Genomic DNA, 12,282 nt, shown 5'->3' with positions numbered 1-12,282 from the left:
TGTAATAACTCAAGAAAGCATTACGTTTCTATTTCTTAGCAGTCTTTCTATGAATTTTTTATTTCAGCATGTACAAGCCTTGTAAAGTGTTGTGCTATTGCACTCAAAACTGGTGACGAGTGCTCTTAGTTCTGTAGTCCTACTGGTGCTAGATTATCATACATAAAAATTATTTTCAATTTGTTTGGAGAGTAAAAACGTTAGTTTGTTTAGAAGGGAAAAAAACACTCTAAGTATTGAGATATATTATATCTCGAAGTAATCCAAGAAAACACCAGAATTTCTGATCTACCCTGTGCTGGCAGTATGTATGTGTCCATTAGTGATTTGTTTTGAAGTGGTGAAGAAAGTTTCACGCATTCTGGTGGGGAGTAAAAAAAAAATAAAATCCTGACAACCTGTAGACATCTTTCTTGGTTTTGAATTAAAACTTTTCAGCTGATCTTAAAAGAATGTATTTCTTCTGATATCAAGATTTTAAATGGTAGTAGACCTCAGTATGTATTGAAAGAAAAAAAAAAAGATAGCAAATATGTATTGTTGGCTGTCTGAAATAGCAGTAAATAATTAACAACTTTTAGCACACTGTAGAACTTCTACAGTAAACATTAATTATACATAGTATACTATTTTGAGGCATAATTAAGGAAGGGATTCAGGTAACCGGGCAAAAGAATAGCTGCATACTTTACAGAGTTTCTAAACTGTGTCATGAGGAAAAAAAAAAATTACTAGAGAGGTTTTATTCAAAACTAGCTTTTTATAGACTTTCAAATACTTCTTAAATATTTCTTAAATTTATCTTATATTGATTCTCAAATATTTCTTAAGCAAGATTTGTTTATACAATTGCAAATACTCCCATAGTCCTGGAAGACACTTGGCCTTAACAGAAAGGAAACGAGGCGATGATCTGTTTATAAGAATGCATCTATATAGACAGCTGGAGATGTGAAGCGAGGGACGGAGAGGGGGACCATAGCTACATTTTTCCCATAGGCAGCATCAGAAAGGCTCACATATGCTAGTTGCTTTCATAGGCAGATTCTTTTGCTAACTGCATCTATTGCAGGCAGTAAAAATTAATATATAGATACATAATTCTCAGTAAGATCCTTAAAATAAAACCTTGTATTCATAATGATTTTTTACTGATTGTATCAGCAGCTTAATTATTTAAATAAATTGGTGTAGCAGCATGGACCAGATGTTTTGCTGTTTTTCTGATCTGATCTCAAAAACAAGATCACTATGATGCCATTTAATTCGATACTTTTATCTGCAGAGACATGGCAACAGACCAATTAATAGAAGCATACATATATCTCTTGGCATCATTGAATACTGAGTCACTGTGTTGTTTGGGTTTTGTTTTTTTTTTAACATAACTTATAAAATTAACTCTGTGAGCTTAGCTGCACATTAAGACACTCCAAGCATTTATAACACAAACTAATATTTGTTCTTTCTTGATTTTAGGATCTGATTCTCAGTCTCCAGATTCAGGTAAATAAAACAGCAATATTTATGAATCATTGTAATATCTTGTTAACAGGATAAAATATAACAATTTTCCTTCCTTTGATTTCACCACTTCATATATATAGAATCGTTAAGTAAAGTAGCATTGAATTTGTAATAATAATGGTTGGTTAAGACCTCAAATTAAGGTCTCACTTGGGAAGCAGTATTTCCTGTAACAGTGTATGTTGTCAGAAAATGAGTTGCGTGGGAGCACACAGACTGCTAATTTGTCACCTTCAGCTTCAGTGGGACTTGTTATATCATTTTTAGTCTCTTACTTAGGATTACAAGTTCCATCCCCCCCACTTAGCAGCCTACTCACACAATGTGTTTCTTATCCCAGGCTCTTTCTTCAATATTTTGTCTTCAAATCAGTAACCTGTTGAGGTAGTGTAGTATCTTCCATGTATTTGGACAGTGTCCTTTTGGATGTTTAGCTCTTATAATAAAGACAAACTATGCTTTGGAAAACTGAGATGGTGTTCAGATTTGAAAAGATTGGAGCAAATGATCAGGTAGTGACTTTTTTGAGCTGGGATGTTTTTTGAAATCTAGCTGTGAAGATCAAGAACCTAACCTGAAAGAATATTTCAGTCTGCTTTACACTAGGGATAAACCACCAGGATCTCAAAAGGACTCCTAAGCTGAACATCTACAGTATATAAGAACGTTGTAGGGAGCTAACAAACTGCTACAAACAGTATTGATATAAATAAGATACAAATATTTGCTAAGTTACAGCTTTAGCTCTATTCTTAAAACGTCCATGGAAATATCAGCAGTAGTTCTAGTTGTGTAATAGAGAAATGTTTCCATGTTTGCATACAGTTGGTTTGTTGTAATGACTGCAATATCTGGATCTAGTAATCATCCAAAAAATGTGATTTTTTTTTTCCTCACAAAAGCTTGGAGAGCTTACAATGATGGAAGCAGAGAGACACTGAATGGAGACATTAGCAGTTCATCTCTTACAGCAAAAGGTTTTAGAAGTGTGCGGCCAAACCTACAGGACAAAAAATCACCAACTCAGGTAAAACTGAGCATACCAGATTTCATTCTTTAGCATTCGTGTGTGTGTTATTCTGGACACCATATACAGATGGGATATCCCTATGGGGAAGTTTTTTCTTCCAGATAGTGTGAATCACAGTTTTCTAGGAGTATTCCCAAACTTCAAATAATACTTATTACAATTTTACACTAAAATAAATAGTACACTGGTTATCAAAATATTGGAGGATAAAGGTTTTTTAATTATAAGATAGTATTTCTGCTTTTTTGTTTTGCTGAACAATATGATTAGAAGGCACTTAATGTGCAAACACATTAATTTGTTCAAAAAAGAACCAACAGACCAGTGTCAGATCTGTTTCTGTAACTATTTAATTCAGAGCTTTAGGAGGTGTGTGGTATTTATGTGCATTACCTGTGAATAATATGTTGTCATCTAAAATCACATAATTCATTTTGAAGAGTATCATGAAGGATTCCACAGTTTTAATTTTTTTTTTTCACTGTAATAATTGTGATTTTTAAAGAAAAGAGAGACTCTTTCCTGGGGTCTGATTCCAGTTTACTCTGAGCAAATGGAACATCTAGTTTTCTAAATACAAATTGTTCAGCCCCCTACAGCAAAAGACGGTGGGAACCTGAGTTGTTCTGTTTTTCAATAGTATTAACAATCTTGAGTAAATGCCTAAGGTCTTAGTTTCTTTATTTAAAGATAGAATTCAAACTACAATATATCTCCTGCTAACATTTGCTTTCTTTCTGTTTCTTCTTCAATGTTATTTTGCTGTGTGTGGATGATTTTGGCAAATAAGGCACCTCTGCCACCTCCTAGAAAAGAAAGCTTTCAGAAAGCAAGAGTAACTAATCACAAGAATGCAATTAATCTCCAGACAGTAACAACTGAGCCAGCTAAACACCCTCCTACAGATACTGGCTATTACACTAACGAGAAGTCTGCCCAGAAGATAATATCTTCTCAGATATCTAACACGAATGTGTCCTATGTACAAACAATCACTAAACCGCTGTCCGCTATCTCCAGTGCAGGCACAAGCACAGTAGCTGGTATTAGTGCCACTCTCCATCAAGGCCAAACGCAGCAGTCTCAAAAGCGGAGGGTGTCTACCCTTAAATTAACCCGGACACAAGACCCAGCAAGTGGTGTTCACTGTAATATACAGCAACAGCTCAAGCCTGTTGAAGTGCCAATATTTTCACAAAGGCCTGTCTCACCTGCCTGTAACCCCATGTCTGAGATACACACAGCATCTCTTTCCATTCAGATAGCTCCCATCCCTGACAATAATGCAGAGCCTGAAATCCAAGAACATCCACCTAGTATTTCTCCAGACACTTCAAAGATGTCTTCAAAGGATGTGGGACAAAAGTCTACAGTTCTTCCTTCTTCACAGGCTGCAGAATGCCATGTGGTATATTTAATTTTTCCATATTTTATTTTAGATAATTCATGAATCACTTAACTCTCTTTAGTTATACTTACATTATCAAAGTTAGACCTTCTGTTTTCTGGGTAAAACTACCTGTCACATGAATCAAACTAGAACTGAGCAAAACGTAGTTTTTGAGAAGTATATTGTACCCAAAAAATAAGAAAAAGAAAAGGCAACTGAGCTGGAAAGTAGACTTCCTTGTTCCTCTGTGAGAACTTTATGGAGTGCAAATGCACAATAGGAAATTAGTGAATGGTAGGCTGAGAGGTTGCATCATTAAAACACTCTGTTGACATAGTTGCTGTGGAAGGATAGCATATGGGTAGGAAATGGTTGTTGTTTTTTTCTGCAAATGCAACTCTGGCAGTTTCCTAGAGCCACCAAATAGTTTTCTAAGTGTTTTCAGCAGGGCAATCCTTGCTGTCTTCTTAGTGTCCTGTGTGATTGGTTAAGTCTTTTAAGTCAACCACCTCTACAAACAAGGCAAAGCATTTCTAAATCCTTCTGTTTCCTGCAAACCCTGTGCCTATTGAGATGAAAATTCTGTACTGATCTCATTCAGGAGAAATGTGGATATCAAGAATGTAGTATAGCCAGCAGTCTCACAGAAGCAACTCTATCTTGTGTATGAAGAGATGCTATCAAGCATCGTAGTAATAATAGGAGGATCACTTTTCATGTACATGTCAAATAATCTTTTTTTTTCTTAAATCACCTGTGGGAGTGATTTCTCTTGTGAATGTATTTTACTATGCATCAGTGATATAAATTATGGCAAGCAGCCTGTGTGGTTCTTGTCTATTATTATTTGTTACCTTAAAGACACAAGTTTTTAAAACATCTCTAGTAATCCTGGTATTTACTGGGAAAAATATATATATATTCAAAAATCTTAATCAAATCTGCAGCATTTGACAGACAGCACTTTTCCTTATTTCTTGGTTACAGTCCTCTTAGAGTAGCTAGATCAGGTGCATACTAGGGAGGGGAAGGGATGTTAGCATTTTTTGATGAACAGTAACAAAACATGTTCAAGGATTAAAAAATAAGTTCCCATGATTGTTGGTTGCAGTGGATAAGAGTCATACTAGGCTGCTGAGGAACTACAGCCTATACTGAAAGATTGCCATGTGGTTCAGGGGGCAGATAGCTAGGTCTTAGAAAAGATGGAAAAAGCTTCCTAGGGACTAGAAGAGTTAGCAGGGTTTATTACCATTCTGAAAGTTAATTAATCAGGTAAAATAGGCCTGGAAGGAATAATACAAAAGAAATATGTACTTGCAAAAAAAAAAAAAAATCTATGGATAAACTTTCTTCTCTGCATTACCTAGTCACATTAAGAATTTTCTTTTTTATTTACCAGTGTACTAGGTTATCTGAGTTTGAAAACCCTTCAGATAGGTGGTAGGGATTGCTGTAGGTTTAAGCATATCTGCTTCACAGCTTTAGTCTAAGCCAGGATCCCATCACAGCATATTTGTGTTTGTCAAGCTTTGCCAACATCAGTGTGTCTACTTTGAAGTAAAATGACACAATCATGCAAACTTGAAGCCCACTGACAGCACTGTGTCGACAAAGTAATATATCTTGTTCTTTGAAAGCATCATGCTTAATCAGGTCCTTACTGTGGAAGCCAAAATTTTCTGCGTTAGCTGTAGAATAGTTGAACAATTTGTAATGTGTCAATTTTCTTCAAGTTGAAGTGGGAATTTTGATCTGAGCAAAGCTCTGTGAAATTATTGGTCAACAATTTGCAGTGCTGTTTTTGAATTAACCATTCCATCAACCACTGGAAGCACATAAGACTTGCAGTGAAATTTGTCCTTCTTGAGATTAGAGATAAATCTATTGTCAAAACTATTCTATTGAAATATGCATTATTTAGAGTACTTAAGGAAAAACAGGTTGCTTTGTCCTTGAAAAGAGCCAGTTCACTATTTAGTGTTTCCTGTTCAAGACTCACAATAAAGAAATCATGTCAGAAAGAGCAAGGCTGAGCACGATATTTTCATGGTAGCTGGGTTAGGCCCAAAAATTATAGAACAGAGACTTGCAAGCCTTTGAAAACACAAGCATTGAGAGAAGCTATCAGACTGTGGAACTGATGTGGGTGTAGCCAGTGTAACTTGAGCATTTGCATGTTTTCTTTTCACTTAAAAATAGTTGTTTGTCCTGTTCACAATGTGGTGCTTTGCATATTCTCAAATAAATCACCTTCTCTCAAACAAAAGTGGTATTACAACAGCTAACGCTTATTAAGAAAAATATCTTTTTTAACATCCAAAGTAATACTCAAATGATCCAAATGATCATAAATAAGTTATCTTTTAGCTTTTTTATTAGAATTTTAGAAGTCAAAATACAATTTGCAGTTCTTTTTATTTTAGAACTTATTTTTGTTTTACAATGGGCTGACAAATGTCAAAAATAGTTGTGACTTGTTTGACAATTCTTCACTTATTTTCCTGTATTCTCAGTGTGTGGGAAGAACAATCAGAAATTTGTCAACTGGGGTTTTTTTGAATAAAATAACAAAAAATTGAGCAGATCACAGAGATCATCAAGGAATATAGCCTTCCAAGGTGTATCCGTTTATTCTTTGCTTGCCTGCAGAATTCAGCTGACATCATTCCTGATGTTCAAAACTGAGATAAATTCTAAACATTACTATGTTTATATAGCATATCAGGATCCAAACATGGAGCCAGTGGGTTCTTGCAATGGAAGTGGAGAAATGCTGTGCATGTGTCGGTACCTATGTGTGTATAGCACGTGTACATTCTATATGATAGCACCAAAATACACAAAGATTCAACCAGCTGTAAAAATGAGAGAGCCTATATGGCTCAACAAGTTCATGGAATTTTTCATTATTCTTTCACTATTCTTTAATTTCTCTTGTTATGTCTGTTCTTCTGTTTGCATTTCCTTTCATCTACTGAAACTCCAGGAGCAAGCAGAAGTGTGGTATGACTCACCAAGTGACATTTTACAAACACTCCTACTCAGAGAGGGGTTAAACCCCTTAAAAGCATGTGTGAAAAGAGGAGCATTCAAATTGCTTGGTATTGTTGTGGGTTGTGTTTTTGTTGTTGTTGCTTTTTTTTAATATTACTTAAAACCTTGTGAGATCCTGCCACTTTGTGCTGTTCAGCAAATGTGAGAGAAATATCCCAATCTCTTTCAACAGAGAAATCAGTGCTTGTTAGTATGAGACAGCATAAGTTTCATTATCCACATTTCTAATAAGCAATGATTTTAAACTGATGAAGAACTCTGAGCTGCTTCTTCTGGCATAAACACCTAATGTTTTTAATCTTCATTTTGTGCCCACGTTCATGAGTGCTATCTTGCTCTACATACCTCTCTCTAAAACTGAAGATGCAAAACATGTTCTGTTTTCTTGAATTCCACAGATGACTGAAGTCTTAGTTTAGCACTTACGTTATGGATAAGTAAAGGCTAAATGTTTATGAATGTATTTATTTGGCCAGCCCCATAGCTGTAGATAAATGAGTCTATGAAAATAAACTTGTAATTCACTATTTTTACTGAAAAGCTGTATCTAATACAGATACTGTTTGGTAGTTCTTGATGATGTACTGAGTATTGTTGAGTGTGAGGAGACAGGTTTGTGTGTGTCAGAGACAGATGGCAAGCAAAGAAAAACAAGCACATAATTTTCCTTTTCTCTTCTGTAAAACTGTTTTGCACAAGGGCTGAATCATCTCCACACATTGAGTTTAGAATAAGAGGATTAGTTAGTAAAAATGGACACAGGAATGTAACTTGCAGCATCAGTTTCAAGATTTTGACATCGTCTTAGAGGTATTTTTACCCAATTGTACAAGTGTATGAGTGTAATTTGAATGTTGATTACTAAACTCTGCTATGCATTAACAAAATGAATTTATTCACTCATCCTCCCTATCTGTGTCTTGATTGTTGAAGCAAGGCCAGTGCTTTGGTGTCATTAGTAACCTTGCACTAGTCCACAGATCTTGAATTAAAATGACAGATGATTGGTTATGAAGTTTATAGTAGGAACATCTGCCTACTTTATGTGAATCAGCTGGAAACTGAAAGTTTCAGGCCTGACATTCTAGTATTTGATAGAAGGTAAATGTTTCTGAGTACCAATTGAAAGCTCTGCTTGAGACCTTCAATTGACTTTAAGACTGTGTTGATATTTATCTCTCAGATGTTGCTCCATAGACCAAGAGAATTATGTAGTCTAATTTTTCATCATTCTAATTGATAAAATGAATTGTTCAGCCAGTAATCCACCTGACGACTTCTTCCATTTCTTGGGCTATAAAAATAACAAACTTAAACTGATGGAACTGGTCGTAAAAGATGTTTTTTTAAAATGCATTCGGCCTTGTCTTCCTCATATTCTTCACAGTCATGACAAATATGGATTTAGTAGTAGCTAAATATATCTGTTATTTAGTGTTTACCAACACTCCATGTTGAGAGAGATCAAGTTTTTTACTGTTTTGTTGTTTTGTGTTGGTTTTTTTTTGGTTTTTTTTTTAAATACTGTTGTTTTCAGTCACCATTTCATCCACTCTGCCCCAGAGTGATGACTATCTCTATGACAGAATTCTGGAGTCAGTCAGAATATTCCAATTTTATTCTACAAAGCTGAAAATCTTCATGTTGGGAATCAGTATCTGGAATTGCTGTATTCCTTCCACCCATGTTATCTTCTATTTAAGAATGTACCTCAATGAAATCAGCTATGATTTGCCAAGAACAATGAATTTAATTATTTAAGAATTCAGTTTCACTTGCTCTCTGGATGCACCCTGAATATCTTTCCTTGTGTTGTCCATCCCTACTTCAAGCATGCAGGTAATCATCTGAAGCCAGAAAGCTTACTAGGTTTATTGATTATGTACAGTTGCTTTTTGTTTCAGCAGTTCAGTGATCAACTTAAATATTATAGCTCAGTGACATGCATTTTTTCCCCTGGGGATGCAGAGAGGACATCTATGTCAAGAACTTCCATTTCATGCTGGCTTTGCCTCATTTATTTCTTGGTTCATGTCTTTTGCTGAAGATATTGAACTGTGACTTGGATGATGAAATCCATAATGAGGCATCCTTCTGTTTTCCCTTTATGTGTCTAAGGGTGAAATTACTGTGTCTTATATGAGTACATAAATGCAGATAACTTAAGTCCCTGATAATTTGGCTGTATAAGCAGCTGTTTTGCATGTGTGTATGATTGCTTTTTGTGATAACTTGATAGTATTCTGTTGTTCTTTTGAAGTTTCCAGTGGCAAAATAATTATCTCTAAAAACCGTATTTCCTTTTACAGTCATCCACTCAATAATTGACTTTTCTAAATAAGATGTAGCCTTCAGACTTGCTCTATGGATTTTTTTTTTAATTATTTTTATTTTTTATGCTGTAGATTTCATTATTGTGAATAAGGTTTAAATTTTAAGCTGTTCAACTAGAGGCTTTTGTTTCTTACTGTTCTAATTTTGCCAGCAAGTTCTGGCTATCTTTATGTACCCTATAGATCCAATAATGCCAAACAGTTCTTCTGAACCCTTTGAAAGAAGTGATGGGTATCTCTTGGATGTGCTTCAAAATCATTTCTGAAATGCTCATTCAGAGGGATGGTCCTGTTGACCTCAGTAAGATTATTTCTGTAATTTTTAGTTGATCTCAGCAAGATCATTATGGGACTGGATCCCCAGTGACCTCTTATAAGTAGCGTAATCTGAATTACATTCCAAGTCTTCTGTAAAGGCTTTAAAAGATAGTTTCAGATTGTGGATTAAAATGCCAAAATGGCATTTTAATCTGATGACTTAGAACATTTTCAAATGATTAAAGACGTCTGCATATGTCAAGCACAGAAAAAAATACTAATGTTATCAGTAACAATGTGGTATTTGTGAGTAAATGTTGCTTTTTAAACTAGTAATTGCTGTATATGGCATCCCAGTGCCCTTTGTTTTAAATAAATCAAAATCCCAAACGTTCTTTCACTGCAGCTATTCCAGAACTTGTCAGCTCTGTGCTGAAGTAAGCAGCATTTTGATATATTTCCAAAACTGATGGATAATTTGTGACTGATATGTAGTATACAAAAAACTGTACAATTACCAAAGGTTGGGTACCAGCATGCTTTTCTCATACCTTTAATTCAAAAACAAGTTACAGATACAAAAAGCCAGGTTCAGGAAAGTTTTAAACACAGTGCCTGTGTCTGATATGAAATATCAGAATATAAAGTTTGTAATGTGGTAATTCTCAGAAGCTCTCTCGTGAGGATATTCCCAAGTGCTTTTAAGGAATGATGCTGAAGCCAGCTAGGCAGTGTGTTTTGTTTCAGTGTTAAATCATCCCTGTCCTGTACTTGTGTTCCCAACCCTTACCCTTCCTCAAATTTATATCCAATACCCTAACAATCCTGTAGCTCTCTAATGTTGAAAAGGCAGCTATACTTACACCTTATCCAGTAGGCTGACAGGGTGCTTCCAGAGTGCTTGGAAATTCTAAGATCTTCCAAACATTTTTATTAGTGAGGCAGTGGAGAAGATGTATTCAATCAAAAGAGGCAAAAATAAATAAATAGACAATCTTACAGACAATGTGAACATTCAATACTAGCACTACTTTTTAGCTTGTGGTCCTACCCATCTGTACCTTAATATTAATTTCAAACTGATACCTGTATTTTGACCAAAAAAAAAAAAAAGGAGCAACATTAATGGAGATCAGACTTGCATATGCCTTTTTCCTTTTATAAACAAAAGGAAAGTTATGTTCTCTAGCCTCATTTTTTTTTTAATAATGTTATTAATTATGCAATACATTATGGAATATATGGAATGTTCATCCCCCATGCACTACGGTTTCTGGCATTGCTTCCAATAGTATTCAATACATTAATTTTCTTCATGTTTTCGTACTTTAATGTAGAGTGTTGTTGATCTATTTCCTAATCCATGTGAATGTGAACTTCCTAGGGCTGCTGAAAAAACTTACGCTTTTGTAATTCTCCTACACAGAACAAGAGGCAAAGGGAAAAAAATTTATTCATTTGGTAATCTGTTTCTTTCTTATTTTTTTTTTTCCTCAAATCTCAGCTTGGAAACCAGAAAGTAACTGCCCCTGTGATGGAGGTAAATGCTTCACAGACACACAGACAAACAACAACAGAAGCTTCTCCACTGCCTCTTCCTCCTCCTGTGGTACCAGTTAACAGAGCCTCTTTCTCACCAGACAGTGGCACCCATCTAGTACCATATTCTTTGCCAACGCTTGATGATTTTTCACGCTTTTATAAAACCCCAGCCCTTTCACTATTTTCATATAAATGCCCATTCCTAGCTTCTGAAAATACTATCCACAAGAATGAAACAGCCTCTGTAAGCACAGATTCTGCCATGAGTGAGTGCTCCTCCCGCACGAGTGAGTCCTCCACAGTCATTCTAGATGAGCTGCAGACTTGTAGCTATGATACTACTGACTGCTCTGAAACACCTTCCCCAACCTTGAGCCAGATGTCTGCTGTGTCAGATGGCACCACCTTAACCAACACTGCCGCCACTTCCAATGTAATTATCCTTCCTTTTTTCCTGCTCCATTTTGTTTGCAGGTTGTCAAAGGGGAAAAGAATTCAAACTTGTCTGTTAACCCATTGCATAAACAAGTATTCTGTTAAGTTTCCTGTATTCACAGTCTGAAGTATGCTCTGTAACAGTTGTTTAAACAAATAATTTGCATATCAGTTTTGGTAATAGACAGGAAAATGGTATGAAGTTGTTGCACATCCATGTTGTTGTCCAAGGTGCATCAAACATTTTGCTTGCAAGAAATGAGAGTAAATTCAATAAATATCCATTCCAAATGCAATGGAAGCAAGTGATCTGTAAATTTTGGTGAGATGCATTTAAAGTACTGTTAGCAACTTACAGGTTTGTGGAGGTGTAGCCTGTTGGCTGCCACCATTTTTTTGGCTTATAGCAGCGTAGAGATTTCATTAGTATAACCTGTAAATTTGTAGTAAATGTTGGCAATGCTTAACACGTTTTTTCCCCCAGCCATGACCACTGACTGCATGAAGCTGTTTTTCTCTCCTTTAACTGACCTTTCCCTCTCTTAAGCATTGTTTCTTACAGGAGTGAACTTCAGAAATAAGTTTCTAGCATTCAAGTGTCCTGTTACTTTTCTCTTATCTAACTCAAGGAAAACAGCAGCATACAATTGCGATTTGTGTATATGTTCACTATTCTGTACCTTAGTACACTCAGATATGGGTAGAGAGAA

The 12,282-nt window shown here is 35.5% G+C and overlaps 1 protein-coding gene across 3 annotated transcripts in view; it reads left to right on the top strand.

Annotated features, from left to right (window-relative positions):
• Window positions 1-12,282, top strand: part of SORBS2 (sorbin and SH3 domain containing 2) — a 141,979-nt gene that overhangs the window by 76,435 nt on the left and 53,262 nt on the right. For 2 of the 3 annotated variants that reach the window (XM_048941150.1, XM_048941151.1), the window contains 4 exons: window positions 1,480-1,506; window positions 2,430-2,554; window positions 3,348-3,965; window positions 11,100-11,570. In XM_048941150.1, coding sequence (XP_048797107.1) covers window positions 1,480-1,506; window positions 2,430-2,554; window positions 3,348-3,965; window positions 11,100-11,570 — 1,241 coding nt within the window. The remainder of the gene's footprint in view (window positions 1-1,479; window positions 1,507-2,429; window positions 2,555-3,347; window positions 3,966-11,099; window positions 11,571-12,282) is intronic. The other variant, XM_048941152.1, reaches the window with a different exon arrangement.

Source organism: Lagopus muta, chromosome 4 (genome assembly GCF_023343835.1).
Source record: "Lagopus muta isolate bLagMut1 chromosome 4, bLagMut1 primary, whole genome shotgun sequence".
In the NCBI taxonomy this organism is placed as follows: Eukaryota; Metazoa; Chordata; class Aves; order Galliformes; family Phasianidae; genus Lagopus; species Lagopus muta.
The sequence above is the reverse complement of the archived record's forward strand: the minus strand, read 5'-3'. Positions and strand labels throughout refer to the sequence as shown.